The sequence below is a fragment of the Vulpes vulpes genome, chromosome 15, assembly GCF_048418805.1.
Source record: "Vulpes vulpes isolate BD-2025 chromosome 15, VulVul3, whole genome shotgun sequence".
Classification (NCBI taxonomy): domain Eukaryota; kingdom Metazoa; phylum Chordata; class Mammalia; order Carnivora; family Canidae; genus Vulpes; species Vulpes vulpes.
Window position 1 is genome coordinate 117923495 of NC_132794.1, and position 19825 is coordinate 117943319.

General features: G+C 64.5%; 1 protein-coding gene across 3 annotated transcripts in view; it reads left to right on the top strand.

The window, feature by feature from the left end:
• Positions 1-19825, top strand: part of INPP5A (inositol polyphosphate-5-phosphatase A) — a 162416-nt gene that overhangs the window by 120911 nt on the left and 21680 nt on the right. For all 3 annotated transcript variants that reach the window (XM_072740507.1, XM_072740505.1, XM_072740506.1), the window contains exon 9: positions 7228-7312. In XM_072740507.1, the coding sequence (XP_072596608.1) occupies positions 7228-7312 (85 nt within the window). The remainder of the gene's footprint in view (positions 1-7227; positions 7313-19825) is intronic.

The window sequence follows — 19825 nt, forward strand, 5'->3', positions numbered from 1 at the left end:
GTCGCGTGGGTGTGACGCGGCGTGGAGGCCGGGCTGCAGGGGCCAGCGCCCTCGACCCCGCCCAGCCCGTAGGCCCTGGGCCGCTGCGTGCTCACGGCGCGGGGTAGGAACACGCCCAGTGAGGACGCGTGAAGTCCAGTTGCAGGCCCAGCAGAATGAGCTCGGTGTCCCTTACGTCTCAGACAGTCACCGTGGTCTGTCACATGGTCTGTGATCTGTCCTTTATTTTGCTTCACTGAAAACAAATCCCAGCGTCCAGAAGAGCATACAAGACGCCAAGGACAGCGCGCGCCCTGCCCCGGCTCGGCCACCTCTGGTGTCTCCGTGTGGCTCATGCGTCCTCAGCCCTCCTTTCCTGACACTTGTGTGGGTGCCGCCGCCCCTTCTCTGTGTGTCCTGTGCACACCCGTGCAGGCCTTGGCTGCACACGTTTGCGCCATGTGCGCCTCCACACGTGGAAGCGTCTGGAAGCACCTCAGCCGCATGTGCCGAGCGTCGCCAGGGGCATTTTGCACGGAGCCTCCATCCAGCTTCCGCTCCGGGCCTCGTCACGCCGGGCCTTGCTGCCTCCGCACTCGACCACTACTGTTGGCGTTTGGCTTGTTCTCCGTGTTTGCCAACAGGACGACATCCCGAGCTGCGGCCGGGCCTCCTGCAGGCGTCCTTGGCGTGGCTCGCAATTCCCCGTGCTCGCTGCACTTGCTGGTGGCGAAGGCCTCCGAGGCACACTCGGCTCTCCCAGACTGGCTCTCGTTTGTCCCGACGGACACTCAAGATCTCCTGTGCCGATGGTCTGGTTCGTGGTTTGTGGCGGCATTTGAGCGGCTCGAGAGGTGGTTCTCAGCGCAGAAAATGGGTGTGACAATGAGAATCGCTGCGGGAACCTGAGCAGGAGCCCCGCCCGAGCCGCCCTGCAGCTCTGACCCCGGGAGAGGCTGCTGCTGGGGGACAGCGGGCAGAAGGACCAGGGACTTGATCACTGGGAAATCCTGGCGTGAGGGGCCCCGTCGCAGTGGCGGCGAGGACACGGAGGCCCGGGCGGGGGCTGCGACCAACACCCAGAGGCTCAGGTTGTCTCGTCATCTCAGGCTGCTACGCAAAGTGCCACAGACCCATGGCTGCAACGACACGTTCACTGCTCGCAGCCTCGAGAGCCTGTGCCAGCTGCCTGGGTCCTGGTGAGGAGCCGCTGCCTGGCGGGCACGCGGCTACCTGGCCGCTGTGTCTGCACGAGGAGGAGAACACACTGGTGTCTGCTCCCCAGGGCGCCCCACCCTTCAGACCCTATCTCACCTTCGTCACCCCCAATGCTGTGACTGGCCCATGGCCAACCGCAGGGGCATCGGGTCCTCGACCTGAGAATCTGGGGGAGGGACACAGACCCGGGCTCAGCAGGGCCTCAGGGCCTCGTGCTAACAGAGACGAGAGGCGGGTTTTGGAAGCCTGGTGATAGTTCACGGGGGCGGGAATAGGGGACAGGTAGCAGGAAAGAGCGGACTTTGTGATTCCAGTATCACCAGTGAGAGCGCGAGTTGTGCTGTGGCTGCTCCAGCCCATCCCATGCCTGCGACAGGGATTGTGGGCCACCTGGGCCTCCAGCACCAGTGGCTGCCCTCGAACCAGGGACACGCCGAGGCCCACAGCCAGCTCTCCGAGGGCTACCTGCTGTCCCTGCCACAGCTCCCTGGGGCCGAGCCATGGAGCTCCCCACCTTGGGGCCCTCGGGTGCCAGGGCCTCCGTCCACTAGGCCCGCCAGATGCCCTGGCCTGGGGAGGGCTGGTCAGCAGCTGTCACCGTGCCCCTCGGGCAGGTGTGTTGTTGGGGCATTGCCTGATGCCAAAGGGGCCGTCGAGGCCTGTGGGTGCCCTGACGGCACGGGCCCTTCAAACACCCCCTCATCCATCTGTGAGATTTTCTGTCTGCCTCAGGGCCTTGTACACAAACCTCTGCAGGCTCCCTGGTGGTGGCACGTGTCCTGTCCGGGCAACTGTCCTCCTGAGGGCTGCTGACCCCATATACACCCCGTATGTGCCCTGTATGTGCCCCACATGTGCCCCACACACGTCCCACATGCCCATGGAGGTCGTGGAAAATCATTGTCCGTCACTAGAAGGGAAAACAGATTGGTCTGCTCAGTAAGAGCAGCTTAGACGTCTGTGCAGCAAACTGCAGAAGCTCCGCCCCGAGTGGGAGCCTCCGGGTGGGTGTTGTGGCTGCTTAGAACCGCGTGAGCAGGGGCTGCGGTCCGTGTGGATCTGGGAACGAGTGCAGACGCTGGTCACCCCGTGCCGTGTGTGATCCCTGCGTGTGCCGTAGATGAAAGGAGGAAGCCAGGGGAGCGAGCCCGCGGCCTGGACCGACTGGTGTCCTGCCTCCTTTCCAGACCGTGCCAGATTCTCGGGGTGACACGAGTCTGTGCGCCCCCCGTGCTGTCGGTGCCACGTGCCTAGGGCCACCAGCCGTGGCACCAGCGTCCCGCAGTGGGAGCCCGACTCCCTCAGGGGACGTCGCCTCCATGCTCGGAGGACGGACGCGGCCTGTCCCTGGGGACGCGCGTGGCCCCTGCTGAGCGGCCTCCGGGACGCGGCACATGTCAGCGTGGCTTGTCACGTAATGGAATCGCCTGTCAAAACACGACGAGACTCTGTTTTCAAGGCCTAAAAAATTGATTTTTATGGCTCTTCTTGTAATTCTCTTTTTGAATTAGGCGCATGATATTGATGTGGGCCTACTTTTTAATCATAATAGCGTCTGACAAGGTAATTAATTTTAAAACAACTTTTTTCTGTGGGTCCAAATGGCACTCTATTGAAATTAAAAGTGAGTGCCGAGGGCAGCGGGCCTGGCACTCAGGTGATTGCCTGGGCCCTGACAGCCCCTCCGTCTTGCCGCGACCTTTGGAGGCGGGGGAGGGGGGAGAGGAGGGGCGGGAGGGGGCGGAGGGGGAGGGGCGGGGAGGGGGAGGGGAGGGGCGGGAGGGGGCGGGGTGATTAGTGAGCGCGGGCCCTTACGCCAGCGGGAGCGGCGGGAACCCGGTCAGCAGTGGGGGACCCGCGCGTCCCCGGGGGCGGGCGGGGGGCGGGGGGCGGGGGCGCCCCGGGCAGGCCCCTTCCTGAAGCCCGTCCCGTCGGGGGTCGGACCTGGGCGCGGTGGGCGTCGCGGGGGCGGACTGAGCGCTCCGCCTGCGAGCGGCCTCGGGGTCGGCGCCCCGGCGTCCCCCTGCAGCCCGCGCGGCGGGCGCCCCGCTCCTGCCACGGCCCTTCGGACGCCGCCCGCGGGCCCCGGGGCCGGGAGGGGCTCCACGTGGCTCCCGGGGAAGGGAGCGGGCGGGAGCGGGCGGGAACCGGCGGGAGCGCCCCCCCCTCGGCGGCGGGCACCTGCGCGGCCTGCGCGGTTCCCCGGAGCCCCCTGGAGCCCCGCCCCGCCCCCGGCCTCGGAGCCCCGCCCCCGGCCTCGGAGCCCCGCCCCCCGGAGCCTCGCCCCGCCCCCAGCCTCGGAGCCCCGCCCCCGGCCTCGGAGCCCCGCCCCCTTGGCCTGAAGCCGAGGCCTCGGGTGGGGGCTCCTTGACCTCCAGGTGTCGCGGGTGCGGCCCGCCGTGCCCCCCAGCGGGCGCGATCCGGAGTGTCGCTGTGCTTTAGTTTTTCTCAAAAATACCTGAAAAGAGAGTGAAGAGAAACGCACTCGAGAAGCGTGAGGCCGCGCGGAGGACGTGGGCGGCCGGGCCGAGTGGCCCCGGGGCCCAGGCGGCGCTGCGGGGGGGCCCCCCCGGGTCGCACCTGCTCCGTCGCCGGCGGGACCTGCCTGCGGTGGTCGGAGGTGGTCGGCGGTCGGGGAGCCGCGAGCCCCCGCTGGGGCCGCCCGCCGGGACGCCTGCCCCGCCATAGCCTGGGACGGTGCCCGCGGGACTCCCCCCCCACCCCGCACCCGCAGCGCCCGCACCACCTGCAGCATCAGCACCACCCACACCACCCGCACCACCCGCAGCACCAGCACCACCCGCAGCACCAGCACCACCCGCAGCACCAGCACCACCTGCAGCACCAGCACCACCCACACCACCCGCAGCACCAGCACCACCCGCAGCACCAGCACCACCCGCAGCACCAGCACCACCTGCAGCACCAGCACCACCCACACCACCCGCAGCACCAGCACCACCTGCAGCACCAGCACCACCCACACCACCTGCAGCACCAGCACCACCTGCAGCACCAGCACCACCCACACCACCCGCACCACCTGCAGCACCAGCACCACCCACACCACCTGCAGCACCAGCACCACCTGCAGCACCAGCACCACCCGCAGCACCAGCACCACCCGCAGCACCAGCACCACCTGCAGCACCAGCACCACCCACACCACCCGCAGCACCAGCACCACCTGCAGCACCAGCACCACCCGCACCACCTGCAGCACCAGCACCACCTGCAGCACCAGCACCACCCACACCACCCGCACCACCCGCAGCACCAGCACCACCCGCAGCACCAGCACCACCTGCAGCACCAGCACCACCCACACCACCTGCAGCACCAGCACCACCTGCAGCACCAGCACCACCCACACCACCTGCAGCACCAGCACCACCTGCAGCACCAGCACCACCCACACCACCCGCACCACCCGCAGCACCAGCACCACCCGCAGCACCAGCACCACCTGCAGCACCAGCACCACCCACACCACCCGCAGCACCAGCACCACCTGCAGCACCAGCACCACCCACACCACCTGCAGCACCAGCACCACCTGCAGCACCAGCACCACCCACACCACCCGCACCACCTGCAGCACCAGCACCACCCGCCACGTGCCAGCCTCTGGGCCGAGGCGCCCTCCCTCCTGCAGGCGCACTCCCGGCCGCCTCCTTCCCCAGGGCCCTGTGCTGCAGGCCTGGACCCCCACATGTCCTGCTGCCCACGCTCGAGGGGCCTCCCCAGGCGCCTGCACAGTCCCCCACAGGCTTGGTTTCCGAGGATGTGTAACGGCAGAAGCAGCCGTGGCCCCCTGAGGATGGGAGAGGAGGGGGGCTGCCTGCGGACAGCCCCGAGCGGGGAGGCCACATCCCATGCGGGCGAGGGTAGTCCTGGCCCCTCAGCACCCGCAGGTCCTCTCCCAGAGCGCTACTTCCTCACTAGGAAGGGGGCCCACTGGCTGCACCCTCGGGGTCTCTTCAGTCTCCCGCTGGCTGCACCCTCCGCAGTCTCTTGAGTGTGTCCTTTTGTTTTCAAACGTGTGCATAAGTGGAAAGTTACTCCAATTAGAAGGGAAAACAGGATGTTTTGTGCAACACAACTAGATGATACGGCTAAGATGGGAGCAGGGGGATCCCTGGGGGGCTCAGTGGTTCAGTGCCTGCCTTGGGCCCAGGGTGCAATCCTGGGGTCCCGGGATCAAGTCCCGCATCGGGCTCCCTGCAGGGAGCCTGCTTCTCCCTCTGCCTGTGGCTCTGCCTCTCTATCTCTATGTCTATCATAAATAAATAAATCTTTTGAAAAAAAAAAAAGATGGGAGCAGAACACGAAGGTAGCTGAGCTGGTCTTAGAGGAATCGTCAGCAGGAAGGGCGTCCGTGTGGAAAGTCGCATTGATTGCAGGCGTGCGGGGCAGGGCCTGGGGCCACATGATTTGGGGAATTCTGTGCTCCATGAAGTGACGGAAGAGGATTGAATGTTTAACAAACAGCGGTCGATCGATGGGCGGGAAAATCGATACCCTGAGATCCCAACTTCACACCGTGATTCCAGACAGATTAAAGGCTAACTGGAGAGGGAAGAAGGGGAGCCCTGCCCGGCCCGGACAGGACGCACGGCCAGGGGCCTGCTCGCCGCCCCCAAGGGGCAGACCCTCAGTTGCAGCTGGAGGCCCCATGAACATCCCAGAGACCAGCCAGGGACCGAGGGTGGGTTCTCACCAGTTACTTGGAGGCTCCTGGAATTCAAACAGAAAGTGGAGAGAATCCGAAAGGATAAACAGAAATAAGAACAGAAGACGCACGTTCCACGGGTACCTGACCAGGCAGCGTCCTTGCGAGGCCCAGGGGGCCAGGGCACAGACTCCAACACAAGCGCAGCTCGTTTCCGGGGACGGGACAGGTCAATGGTGTCAGCAAATTCACTGTGCACTGTCAGGGGTCTGGGAGCCACCAGGATGCCAGGACCCCACGTGCCCTGCCGCCCTCCAGTGCTAGGAGGGCAGCAGCCATGGGCTGCGGAGACCCTGTGACCCAGGAGAACGCTGCGGAGCCAGGCGGCGGCACGTGGTCCTGTGCCTGGTCCCTTCTTCTGTTTCCCAAGCTAATGCATCGAGTGAGGAGGTCACGGTGGCAAGTGGTGCCCGAGGCAGGGGGACAGTCCAGGCAGGGGGACGCGGAGCCCCAGCATGACGTCGGGCTGGCCCAGGCACTGCTGGCAGCGGAGAGGCGTTACTGGAGGGAGTTTCCGAGTTAACATGGCAGAGACTGTGCCCCTGGCCTCTGCCTGCCTGACGACATCGGATTTTAGCCCATTTGGGATGCGCCCTCCACCCTGCGCCCCGGGCCCGCAGCCCCGTCCCTCCCTCCAAGCCAGGCGCTCCGCTCCGCTGCTCGTCCGGTTGGCGCTCTGCTCTGCGTCAGGAGTGAACAGTGGTGGTCGGTGGTCGTTACCGCTGCTGCTGCTCGCTGGGGACGCGCGGAGGGAGCAGTCTTCGTGCCGCCGTGAGGGGCCTCCCGGCTGACGCCGTGGCTGTCGCACACTTGCTGTGTGTGTTTCTGGAAAGCGAGGAAGTGGACTGTGGTCGACTTAAAATAGGTGAAAAAATTGTTTCCAAGCGAGCAGTGCCACACTTTTTTTAAAAAGATGCAGCTGCTGTGCTTTACACGTTTGAAACCTGGAATTGGGGATGATGTGCGAACACAGAACGAGCACAAGCGTGCAACCCGCCTGGGAGGAGCCGTGGAGGTGCCGGGTGGAGGCCCCGGCCCACGTCCTTCCCCCGAGTCCCCAGCCCCGGCCCTCACTGCTCCCCACGCCAGCTGCCCCTCCCACCAGGTGCCGTTTCCACGTGTGAAGACGCGCTGGCAGCACACGCGTGTCGGTGCAGAGGGAGCTGCGCTTGTCTGCTGGGCACGCGGCGTGGTCCCCGTGCCATTTGGGGGTGTGCGGGAGGGCGTGTGAGGGGCACGTGGTGGAGAGAGCGGCTGGCCTGGTGTGGCGGTAACGTGGTGTCCTTCTCTCCTCCCAGAATCATCGACCAACGATTCGAGAAAGTGTCCTACTTTGTGTTTGGCGATTTCAACTTCCGGCTGGACTCCAAGTCCGTGGTGGAGGTAGGCACCTGCTCCCCGCCTCGTGGGGGGCCTTGGCCGAGGTCGGGTCTTAGCGGGAGCTGCAGAGGCGGGTGCGCCCCCCGCAGGCGAGCTCAGCCCCGCCGCGCTCACTGCTTGTATGTAAGGCAAACGTCCCCAATAAAGATGTTTTACTGTTGAAGGGGGGCTGTTGCTGGACACAGAAATGGACGGGGTCCTGCAGGCCTCCGCAGCTGCTGTCCCCCCGGGACACGACATCCTGCCGTAAAGATTCTGTCCTCAGCTGTAGAGCCTTGGAGATGCCGCTGGGGGCGGGGCGGGGCCGGTGGCAGGCCCATCGCTTCCCGTTGCCCACACTGTAAACCAGTCCTTCTCTTCCACTTAAAATCTCACAGGTGCTGCTCTATCCGGGGGCTTGGAGGCTGTGTCCCGTGTCCCCAGGTACACCCACAGGGCCCCTGGCAGGATGCCCGGTGGACAGGTGCAGATAGAAAGCCTCAGCCCTGCCTGGTCCCAGCCGCGTGACCTCGAGTGTCACTTCCGCGGTCGGGAGGGGAGGCTGTGGCTCTGGCTCGGGGCCGAGGTTCTGGCGTGCGCCCCGGCAGCAGTGACCGCAGCCTCACACCCGCTGCAGCAGAGGGGAGACCCAGCCCCCGCCGCCGCACTGCCCAGGAGGCCGACAGCCCACCCCAGGCCAGCCTTCCGGGGCCTGCCCAGCGTGCGGCGCGCCCCGGGCAGAGACATGGGGGCCTCCAGGCGATTACCTTCCCCCCACGTCCGCTGCACAGAGCAGCCGCACGGTGGTCGTCCGTTCTCTGAGACGCCGTTGTGTAAAGTCAGGGCTGCCCGTCGTTCCAGAGATGACGAATGTATTGAAATTCTCTTCTTTGTGATTAACGTGGCGGCACCCCGCGGGGCGGGCCCACAGAGCTACCTGTGGACACACCCGGACATCACCGAGTGCCGGGAGGGTGTGCGGCCCTGGCGCTGCAGGACGCCGGCTGCCGGACTCGACTGCTCTGGGCGGACGCACGGATGCCTTTCCCCTGCCCTGTGGCCTCAGCAGCGTGGGGCCCCTGCACACGGGTGGTCACAGCCGGCGGGAGGGGCCGTCTTGTGAACTGGGGACAGCTCCTGAGAGCGGACACTTTCTTGTCGAGATCTCTGCAGACCTTCGTGAATCTTCAGGCTGCACGTGGCCTGGAACGTTCCAGATCAGTGAGCACCAACATCTGACGGGCTGCCTGGTTTAATGACAGCCTCCCCCCACTTCCTGCAGGAAATAAAGGAGGATCTTCCCTCTGATGACGTTGCCGTCAAAACTGCCTGATGCAGGGAAGCATTATTTGAAATGCTGTTTTCGGGCTGGGGCTCCGTCAGTAGCTGATTTTCGGAAGTGGAACCGCCCATGCCTGCTGCTCATGGGGCCCGTGGGGTCCTCATCTACTGTTGGCCGGGCTGGCGCTGTGGCCCCAGTAGCTCAGGGTTCTGCCCCCCCTGCCCTGGGGCAGTGGACTGGGGCGCAGCTGCACTGAGCAGACTCAGGGAGGTCAGCCGCCTGCACTTCTGGAGCGCTGACAGGGAGAAGCTCCAGTCCCGTGTCCTGTGCGCCTGTGACGTCAGGTGCAAAGTCCTGGGGGGAATCAGCGTGCACGTGTATGGCTCCCCCTTCAAGGAGCTCGGTTAACACTGAACGTTTTTACGTGTGCCCCCAGGTCCTTGTTGACTGCTCTGCTAGAAGGCCCCACGGCGATGGTGTTGGGAGGCACCAGGGGCCTGTAGGCACCTGGACGTCCTGGGACCCGAGGCCTGAACCACAGGGGGACCAAGAGCAGGGACACCCAGGACGCACAGTGGGGAGATGGACAGGGAGGGTGCAGGGCGGCCTCAGAAGGTCACAGGGGTCATGGGGCTCATTGGTGGCCCCAGTGCACCTCTAGCTTATTGTCATGTGGCCTGTCCCAACCCCTGTCCTCACCATCCGCTCACGGGGACCCCAGCCACTGGCCTTGGAGCCCGTCCCAAATCCAGCCTGGCTTAATCTCGAGGTCCTTAACTAATTATACCTACAAAGACCCTACTTCCAAATAAGGTCACGTTCTGAGGTCTGGGTGGACACCAATTTTGAGGGACACTCCTCGGCCCGACAGCGCGGAACAGAACAGCACGTCCGCCTCACTGATGGACCGATCACTAACGTAGTAAACGCTTCTTGGGAGAGGTTTACCTAAAAATAAGGTGCGCTGAAAAAGAACACACTTGTTTCCTTGGCGGTTAATTTAGTGGCGCTGGTTAAGCTGTCTTCAGTCACCAAATTTTAAAATACCGCGTAGGTACCTCTTTGGGGAAAATCGGGATCTGCTAATGGCCTGGCCTGGCTTTTTAAAAGGGATTTTAACTGCAAAAACAAGTAACAGAAGTTTTGTGGGAACCCTGAGTGTGTGAGTCCGCCAGAGCCAACCTCGAGCAGACGGGCGAGGAGGGGCGTCCAGGAGTCCGGCCTCCGCGAATGCAGATTCAGGCCCCGCGCTCTGAGGGGCGGCTCTCGCTGGGCCTCTGACCCACTTCACTGCTTCTGATTGTCGTGCAAAGCAACTGTGTGGTGAGGATGTGACGGGAGGGACCGGTGAGCACCGCCGCTGCTTCCTGTCACGGGGAGCTTGTTAGAAATGCTCATCCCCGGGGCCCATGGGGAGAAGCACTTTACGTTGAGCCTCAGGCATCGGGCGTCACATGAAGCACCACGCCCCGGGCCGTGGGCCCCGCAGGTCACACCCAGGCGCCCACTGGGCCTGCACCGCTGAGCCGGGGCTTCCCCGGGACGCGGAGGCAGCGGCCGGCATCCCCCCGGGCTGAGTGCGCCGGGCGGCCCCCTTACAGAGCACGCGGGAGGCCCGCCTGCGTCACTAGGCTGGGGACCGCGGGGTCCTGTGGGCGCCCGTCTTGGCTGCGCTGCTTCCTGCCGCCTGCCACGTAGTTCGTCTCCTGTCTTTGCAGCGGCAGGTGTCAGGAGGGACCCCGGGTCACCCCCGGGAGGACAGAGCTAGTGCTTTGTTTTCAGCAGCCTGCACGGGTGGGTCCGTCTCACAGACGCCGTGGGCAGGTTGGATGCTGTGATCTTGCTCAGTTTCCAGCCGCTGCTCCAGAGCTGGTGTCTCTTCCCCATTTGCCCAGCGAGTGTTTCCTGCGTGGGGCCTGCTCTGCACCCCTGGGTGACGCAGAGCCCAGCCCCCCGGGGCAATGACCCGGCTGCCAGGAGAGCCGTGGAGGTGCATCTGCCCAGCAAGTGGGATGGACCCGGGCCCTGGGCGGCCTGTGGGCCGAGTCCTGCACCTTGTCGCTCCTTCCTGCTGGGCTTCCGTCCATTCCGTGACCCCTGGAGTCTGAAAAGCAACCTGAGAGCAGAGTCCTCAGGGCGTCTGTGTTTCCCGCGACCCTGTTCCAGAAGCACCTGCCTTCCGCAGGAGAGCCCTATTCCGGATACATCCGTGTCTGGACCGTCATGTCAGCTCAGGGCCTGCAGGGCATGTTTGGGAATGGGGTCTCCTGTAGGCGAGGCCTGGCTGGGAGCCCTGGGGTCCTGTTGGGGTCTCAGGTGTCCTCCAGGGGTGTCAGTGAGATCGGCAGTGTAGACAGGACAGAGGTGCGGCCCCAGGCGGGCCCCCGGGTGTGCGCAGCCAGGAGGAGGGGGCCTGGATGAGCACAGGCGTCCTCTGCCTACCTACCAGCCGGGGTCAGAGTGCTCTCTGCACGTCTGCCGTGCCGCGGAGGTGAGTGGGGGACTGGCCTCTCCTTCCAAACCACAGCAGGGCCCAGGAAGGACACGGGTCAGAGGGAAGCCCAGAGGGGCTTGACCCACGCTGCCCACACCGGCCTTGGTCTGACCCTGGCACTGTCCCTCCTCCTCCTCCTGGGGTGGACAGGCAGACGGTCAGCAGGGACCCCTCTTACAACAGCCATCTGTGGACACCCAGATTCAGTGCTTGTGAACGGGGTCCTGGGGTGGGAGAAGGCTGTGCGGCCTCGGCCCTGGCTCTGGAGGAGGTCTGAGCCCTCAGCTCAGGCACAGCGGCCCCCGCGTGTTTTCAGATGGCCCGAGGTCAGCGCGGCTGGTGAGCAGGAGCGCCCTGGACGGTGCGCGGCGGTGAGTGCTCCGGAGGCCTAGGGAGGCGTCGGGCGGGGGGATGCCCCTCCTGCCAGAGCGTGCACGGTCCGTCTGTCCGCTGGGCAGGGCTCTTCCTCTGGAACGTGCCCTTCGAAGCCGACGCTGGCCTTGGCGTGGGCTCCACTGCTGATCGCGCACCTGGAGCGGCAAGGTCAGCCTCCTGGGCCCAGGACGAGGGCGCTCCTCGCCGTCCTCCTGGGCGCCGCCGTCGCGCACACTGGCCGGAGTCATCAGAGGTTAATTAAATCTGCCTCTGAAACAATGAGGGGCCAGTGAGCGGCTTGCGGCCCCCGTGAAGTACAGGCAGCGATTGTCCCTCCCGCGGGGGAGGGGAGGGGGGGACTCCGGGGGGGGCAGGCCCCTAGCTCTGGGCCGTGAAACCTTGCCATTTGCAGGGTGGGAAGGGAACAGGGTCCCCCGAGTGCAGCGTGAGAGGACCCAGCCCCCCAGGACTCCACAGATTCCCATCTCCGAGGCGACCCCTGCAGCGAGCTCGCAGGGCACGACTGAGGAGACGGTGCCGTGACCAGGCTGGGCTCTGCCGAAGCCGTAGTTAAAACACGAGTCAGACACGACCGTCACGTGCCCTCCGAGGGGCCGTGCGTCATGAAGCTGGTTATTAACGCAGCCTCCAGCTCAGCCCTGCTGGCGGCATCGCTCAGAGGGTATGTTTTATGCCTTGCGCAGTGGCAACTGGCAGCTGGGACGCTCAGCTGGCCGCAGTGACAAAGAGTGACAGCAGTGCCAGGCGCTCCCGTCTCTGCGAGGCCCGGCCGCGCGTCCACCTGCCGTCCTTCATCCCTGACAGCGATGGTGATGGATGTGTTTTTGGAGGCTGGCGGCTGTTTTGAAAACCAGTTGCCAGTCACTGACACGTGTGCGTGCGCTCAGGTGCCAGGTGGGCCTGTGGGGACACGGGCCCCACGAGGACCCTTCTGGGAGGGGCGCCCCCAGGCTAACAGCGTGGCCTTGGAAGGGGCGGGAGAGAAGCACAGCAGTACGCCCCCCGCCCCTCGACAGCACCGAGGACCACAGCCAATGAGAGTGGTGCGGCCGGCGGCCCAAGCCCTGTCCCCCGACACAGACCTTCCCGTGGGGTGCTCCGGCGTCCCGGGGAGGCGCTCCCGCTCGGCCTGGGGGGCCCTGTCACAGCCGGTGCCAGCTCCCCAGGAGCCCCTCCAGGGCCGCCCGCTGGGAGAGTCGCTGTGCCCCCGCCCCCGAGTGCCGGTGGAGTGCTGGCTTGCAGTTGGTCTGCGCTCAGCTTGCTGGTCTCAGCCCCAGCCGCACCCCTGCACCCCAGAGCCTCGGCCACTGACACGGTGCCCACGGGCCCCCCTGGGCCCCCCGCAGCCCCCAGGAGCGGGTCGGTGTCTGCCGCGGCTGTGGCCGCCCGGTGCCCAGGAGACGCCGCAGGGATACATCTGGAGAAAGCCTCGTTGGGAATGGAGCCTCCGGGACGGTGGGGGCTTCAGTGTGCCGCCCGCCCCGTGCCCTCCCTGGGTCGCTGGCAAACGCTAGCGCTCCGAGGGTGTCTCCTCTGAGTTAGGAGCGTAGACCGGGCTGCGGGGTCTCCTCGGCTCCGGGCATCACTTGTGTCGGCAGTGGCTGAGCCGGGAGCCTGTGCGGGGGCGGTGGCTGCATCACTCAGCTTACTCGTGTGGCCTTTTAAGGTCTTGTTTTTTTTTTTTTTTTTTAAAGATTTTACTTATTTATTCATTAGAGACACAGAGAGACTGAGGCAGAGACACAGGCAGAGGAGCAGGCTCCACACAGGGAGCCGGACGTGGGACTCCATCCCAGGACCCAGGGGGCACGCCCGGGGCTGAAGGCGGCGCTAACCACCGAGCCACCCGGGCTGCCCTAAGGTCTTGTTTTAAAACAGCAGGTTTACTCATTTAAATCGTTAAATTTATTTAACGAGTGTTTCAGAAAAAAAGACCTTCGTTTGATCTGTTTTGATGTGGGGCCTGTGGCATTAAACTAAAACTACGATGTTAAACTTAATTATGACGATTCTGGGTGTCACGTGAGGGGATTTTTTCCCAGAAGGTTTGTCTTACAAATTAGCTCATATTTCCAGCGGGAAGATTGATGTCACAATAATTATTCCCGTGATCATACAAAAAAGACTTTCCCCGTCAGTGGCCTCCTGTTGTGGGAACTTGATTTTCTGACTTGTGGTCAGGCCCGTGCTCCCGGATCTCTCACACCTTGTTCTGCGCGTCCTGCTGGGTGGTGCTTTGACACTGCTTTGCTCCCGCTCGGGGTCAGCACAGCCCGTGGGGACGTCAGCCAGCCGGGCTGGTGGGAGGAGGTGCCCCGGCCCCCGCTCCTCCCAGGTCGAGCCTGGCGTGTCCGTGGAAGCCCGGGGCTCTCGAGACCACACCTGGAGCACGTCCCGTGTCCCCAGCCAGGGCCTCGTCCCGGGGGAGCCGTCCTGGCCTGAGAAGAGCCCACTCGGCTCCCTTCCAGAACGCCGGCTGAGTGGTCCAGGCGGGCTCACAAGCACCGTGGGGCTGGCCCAGGGCACCCGCGCGTGGGCGCTGCTGCCGCTTCCTTGGTGCCCGCCCTCGTGGCCGGGCTGGTCGGGAGTCAGCCGAGCCGTCCTGGGAGAGGAGATGAAAGGGTCTTTATGGGGTGTTGTTGTTCTGGATGAACAGTGCACAGTCTGAAACAGAGAGGGGGAAGGTGCCTTCGCCGCTGACATAAGCCCCATAACGGCGCCTCCTCAGGACCCGCCAGCAGCTCCCCGTGTCCCCAGGCACAGTGGCGGGGCCCTCGCTCCCATGGCGTCAGCACGTTGGGGTCCTCAGAGGCGGTGTTTCCCCAACACTAAGGGGCCTCTTTGCTGCTGGGAGTGCAGGGGTTTGGTGGGAAAACCTTTGAAAGAGCTCGCTGGAGGGTCTTTGGGAAGTCCACGTGCACGGGACGGGGACCGTTTGGGACCATTCCTTTCCCGGGAGAGGACGAGCCCCGAGCTGCTCTCCCCTGGAAGCTGCCCTCCGGCCCCATCCGGGACTGTTCTGTGTGTCCGTGTAGACCTGATCCTACAACCCCAGGGGTCAGCTCCAGGACATGGCCGTCCACGGCCCCGGTCCTGCCGCCCTCCCCCACTACCACAGCCCTCGCTGCCCCCCAGGAGCCGTGCACCTGTGCGAGGAGGCGTGCACGTGCGTGCAGGTGCCAGTGTGTGTGTACACGAGTGGTGCGCAGTGTATGCACCTGTGTGTGCATCAGACACACGTGCTGCTCGTGTGCACACGTGTGCACTGACGTGACCTGAACCCACGCCGTGTAGACATGTTTACATCTGCTGTCCGTGTACACGGTTGTGCTCACGTGGGACAGGGAAGGAGCTGAGACGTCCGCCAGAATTCATGCTGCTGTCCCAGGCCGGGCGTGCACGGTGTGTCCTTGCTGTTCGGGGCGGCAGGCCTCCCGGGCTTGTGCGGCAGCCATGTCCCCGGGGCTGAGCCCCCCGGTGCAGGTGCCCCTCGGCCACCCCGGCTGTGGGGCAGCATGAGCCCGCCCCAGGGGGACGGAGAAGTGGACGGTCGGCGGCTGAGGCGCCCTTTCCCAGCACTGTCCCCAGATGCTCAGGCTACCAGGGACCCAGGCGCGTCTTACAGCCACCGGTTTCCATTCTGGAACCTTCAGCGAAGTGATGGGCTGGTGGCTCTCCATTATAACCCTTGCATGTGTTCAGGACTCGGGGTCGTGCCCCGCGGTGGCCCCGCTCCCCTCTTGGTGGCGGAGGCCCGCTCATCACAGTGGCCCCACCTCCCACGCTCCGCTCTGTATGGGCCGGGGCACCCACCCCCCTGCTCCCCAACAGCTGGCCTGAGGCCTGGCTGCTTCCGTCTACTGTGCGCTCCTCAGGGTGGCTTTGCTGCCATTTTGTCGTAGCTGTTTGTCAGGAAGGTCCCAGAGGGTGGCCCCTCAGCCCACGGCTGGTCCCGTGGAGCACTGGCCCCCGTGGTCCTGGCAGTCGGATGGCTCTGGGGTCCCAGGCGGGCCGGAGAGCCCTCGGCCCAAAGGAGACGCCTCCCTGGGACTGACGCCCTCGGCCTTGGCCGGGCGCACCACTGCCTTGGCCCCTCTGGAGACGTTGCTTTAAGGCCCATTTCTTCCACAAGCTTTTCCTGCCGGCTTTTCTGGAGCATCTGCGGCTGAAATTAGGCCGGAGCGTTCCTTTGTTTCCGATTTCACGCTCTCAGAGGGCCTGCTTGTCGTGTGCGGAGCTGTCAGGGGATGAAAGCTGCGGCAGGGTCCCTCCCGGCAAGGCGTGAACGATGGGGGAAATGTGTCTTCAAGCCCACCCACCAGTTCACGGCGCCAGGCCTCGAGCGAGGAGGGGCGCGTCCTCCGGAGTCCCTGGGCACGCGGCAGGGGCAGGGCTCAGGGCTTCTCCCTCCTCCTCCTTCACCCTCCCCCTCCTCTCACTTCCTGCCCCCTCCTCCCCCTCCTCCCTCCCCCTCCTTCATCCTCCTCTCTCCTTCACCCTCCTCCCTCCCCTCCTCCCCCTTCCCTCCTCCTCCTCCCCCTTCTTCCCTCCTCTTCCTCCCCCCTCCTCCCCCTTCTTCCTTCCTCCTCCCTCCCCTCCTCCTCTCTCCACCCTCCTCCCTCCTGCCCCCTCCTCCTCCTTCTGTCCTTGGGTGTTGACATCTGAGAAGTGCCAGCCGCACACTTCCTTAACCATCAGATGTCCTCTGCAGAGGGCTTCTTCCTGTCTGTTGCTGGGAGCAGGAAAGCCGGGTGAGCGCTCACCTCGGGAGCCTCGCCCACAAGCTGCCTGGCGCGACAGGTGAGGGCGCCCACCTCTGCAGGGCGCGGGGCTCTCCCTCCGGGGCTCTCCCTCTGGTGCTGCCTCCGGGGATCTCAGTTTAAGAACAAAAGAAAGCGTGTGTGGTGGCTGGTGTGTGATTCCTCGAGGATCCCCTCCGGTGCTTCCTTCAAAGCTGCCCTACGAGTGTGAATGACACGCGGCCAAGCGGGCTCCGGGGCTCCACCGGCTGTTTCCGTGGGCCTCGCGGAGGGAAGGGAAGCAGAGGCCGCCGTGCGGTTCCTGCACGTTCAGCAGTCTGCGCTCACCTGGCCCCGACTGGTTTCCATCCCTGACGGGCATCAGGATCCACCTTGGGCCCCCCCACCCCATGTCACCACAGAAGACGGATAGCGACCCCGGGGCAGTGGCCCTGCTCACCCTCCAGGAAGCTCCGCTCCGGGCCAGACGGAGCCTGGGGGAGGTGGGCTACTTCTTGGCCTGAGGGAGACTAGACTGCTCCCCGCTCCCACTGGGACCCCTCCTGACTCCGGGGCGGGGGGCGGGGGGACCAAATACGGGTTCCCAGGCCACGTGGGGCCTTGCCGACAGAAGGGGGACTAGCCGCTCGTGCTCAGCAGACAACTTTAAATTCAAAATATGCTTGTAGTATATGCGTTGCTTCCTGCATTTTCTGGAATGGAGGGAAACAGGACAGTGGAGAGCCAGCAAGGAGCCTGCCCCCGAGGAGAGAAGGACCCACTACACCGCCGGGGCATGGGGGACACGCCCGCGGGCACGCACCCCCTCCACCCCCTCCACTGCCCACATCCTGGGCCGGGCTGCTCCCTGCGACGCCACCTCCCACCACAGGCGCCAGGCTGAAGACGCCGCACCCAGCAGCCCCCCAGGCCCTCCCCAACTCTCCGACTGCCTGTCCCTGGAGCCCCCACATGACTGCTCCGCTGTCGCTGCCCCGTTCTTCCTCCGGGCGCTCTGTTACGGGGTCGTCGTGGTCCCACCCGACACCCACCCCCGTGACCAGCGGCTCTCCGCCAACCAGCTCGCGGCCCTCTCACCTGCCCGGGCTGTGCTTGGTGCTTTGGAAACTCCTGGAGAGCGTCAGCCCCTGCCAGAGGCACCGGGCTGCGGGCGCTGGGCGCAAAGCCGCGCAGAGACCACGCCGACGGCAGCTGACGGCAAAGGCGGCGGGAGCCGGGTTCCCCTGCCGCCTCTGCAGGTGGATCCGCAGCACGGGGGCCCACGGGGGCCCACGGGGGCCCGGCTCTCGTCTGCAGGTTAGCAAGGGACTGATTTAAACAAGACCTTCAGACTGTGCTTCGGGCTGCCTCACCTCGTTCCTGTCCCTCGTGGAGTTTTTGGAATTTGCGTTTAGAGGTTTCTGCTTGTGTGCCTCTCGCCTACACGGACTGAAGCCTGCCCTGCGGGACGTCGGGACAGACTTGTAACGGACACATCCCTTGCGAGGCTGCCCCCCGTCAGGCGTGGCTCCGTAAGTCAGGGCCTTCCTGAGGTGCCCCTTGCGGCACCGCGGGCATCCTGGGAGCCAAGAGCTCCTCACCCCTGGGGCTCCGTCATGCGGCCCGTGTGCGCTCCGGGGGGCCTGAGCTGCACCCATTCACCGTCCGTGCCGCTGCGGAGCACGGGGTCCTTCCTCTGCAGCACCGGATACAGAGTGGACTCCACAAGGCCCCCGGCTCTATGGGTCCAGAGCTATTGCCTGGGGTCGGGTTTGGGGCCGTGGGGGAGCATCAGTGGCAGTTGAGTGGGGGCATTTGGGACAGGCTTATTTAGCTCCTGGGGTGGGCAGGGCACGCGTGCCCCTCTGTGCCCCTCTGAGCGCTGGTGGCTGAGTGTCAGGTGGGCTGTAAACTTCAGGACTGGGAAATAGCCCCCTGGGCTGACCCAGGGCCCCGGGGCCCAGGGGTGCCCTGTCCCGGCTGCCTACTCCAGCAGTTATCCAGACTGCGAAGAAACACAGGAATCTCATTGTCCACACGACAGGTGGACAGGCTTGCTGACAGCGGTCCCGGGAAATTCCAAGACAAAACCCGGGCACTCCGAGTGCCAAGAAGACAAAGTGCGGGGCCGTCCTATCTGGTGCCCCTTCGTGTGGCAGCTGATCATGAAATAAATCTTAGATGGTGCTTAAAAAATGGCATTTTGGGTATTTTTTTTCCTCCTTTCAAAAGAAAAATCCCTTCGGTAAGTAGGCGAGCGGAAAGGCCCCGGCCTGCAGGTTTCTGCATGAGTGGTCATGACTGCGGATTGAAAGCGGAGACGAGGCTGAGGCCGGGCTGGCCGGGGCCTGATCACTTCTTTAAAACCTGGTGAATGAGGTGCCTCCGTGGGAGGGTGTGGAGAAAGCAGGCCGAGAGCAGGAGGCGAGAGCAGGAGGCGCAGGGTGGCCCCTCTCAGGGCGCCTGGCTGATCAGATGTTTATCCTTTGGGAGCCCGCCCGAAATGGCTAAATAAAGCAACGGTTTTAAAAGTTTCTAGCAGATGCCTTTGGGAGAAGAACCAGGAGTTTCCTGAATCACGTCCTGGGGTGGCGACAATGGCCGTCTGCCTGCCCCAGCCCTCCCCCATTCACGGAAGCACTTAAGCCACTTAAGCACATTAGCATCTGGATGGAGCCGGACCTCCTCGGACGCAGGGGTGGGCAGGGTGGCCGGCTCTGCTCCGGATTGTTCCTGCGCTTGTTCTAATCCGCACTGTTTGAAGGCGGCCAGACTGATTTGTGACACATGAGTCCAAAAGCCACTCTGGGGGCTTGACCTGCTTAACTCATCTGTGCTCTGAATGTCAATGGCCTGTCCTGGTCCCACCCTTCTGGGGACGGCAGCCACTGCCTCCCTGCCCCATGCTGGGCGCTGCCTGTGCACGTCCTGGCCAACCCAGAAGGGTCTGCCTCGGGCTGCAGAGAGGCTTGCGGCTCATCCCAGGGGGTCCCTGCCTGTGGAGCCTGCCCAGGAAGGGTCTCCAGCCGCACCGGAACCTGCCCTGCCCGCCCCTGTGCGGAGGCCGCTCTCCCCTGGGTGAAGGGTTTCCCACGACTTCACAAGGGCCCTTGAGAGGAGGATGTTTTTAAAAGTCAAAATCAGTTGTTTCCTCGCAGTCGTCTTTTTTTTTTTTTTAATGAAAATTATCTAGTCATTTTTTAAAGAGCAGCTCTGTTGAACTGTGGTTTAGAGACCGGCCTCTGTCCCCTGGCACTCAGCCCCAGGCTGCCACCGCGTGCCCGTCCTGGACGTTTGTGTGCATGGACCCTGGTCAGCAGGGGGAGGGGGTCCTGCTTCCTGCGTGCTCGCCGGGTCCTCGCCCGTCTGCGCGGCCTACCTTCTCTGTACGATGCCGTCCCTGTCGTCCCTGTCGGCGCACCTGGCACTTGCTTTGCCGGATACGTTCCTAAGTGCCTGCCTGCCCTGGAGCCGGGTGAGCAGCCCGGTGGGGGTCTCCAGCATCCTCGAGCTGCGTTCAGGGAGCCGCCCGCTGGCACCCGCCCCAAGCCTTTCCCGCCCCACACCCAGGTTCAGAAGAGAGGAATTTTCTCAACAAAGTTGGTCGTAGTTTGTAGTCAGGCGGG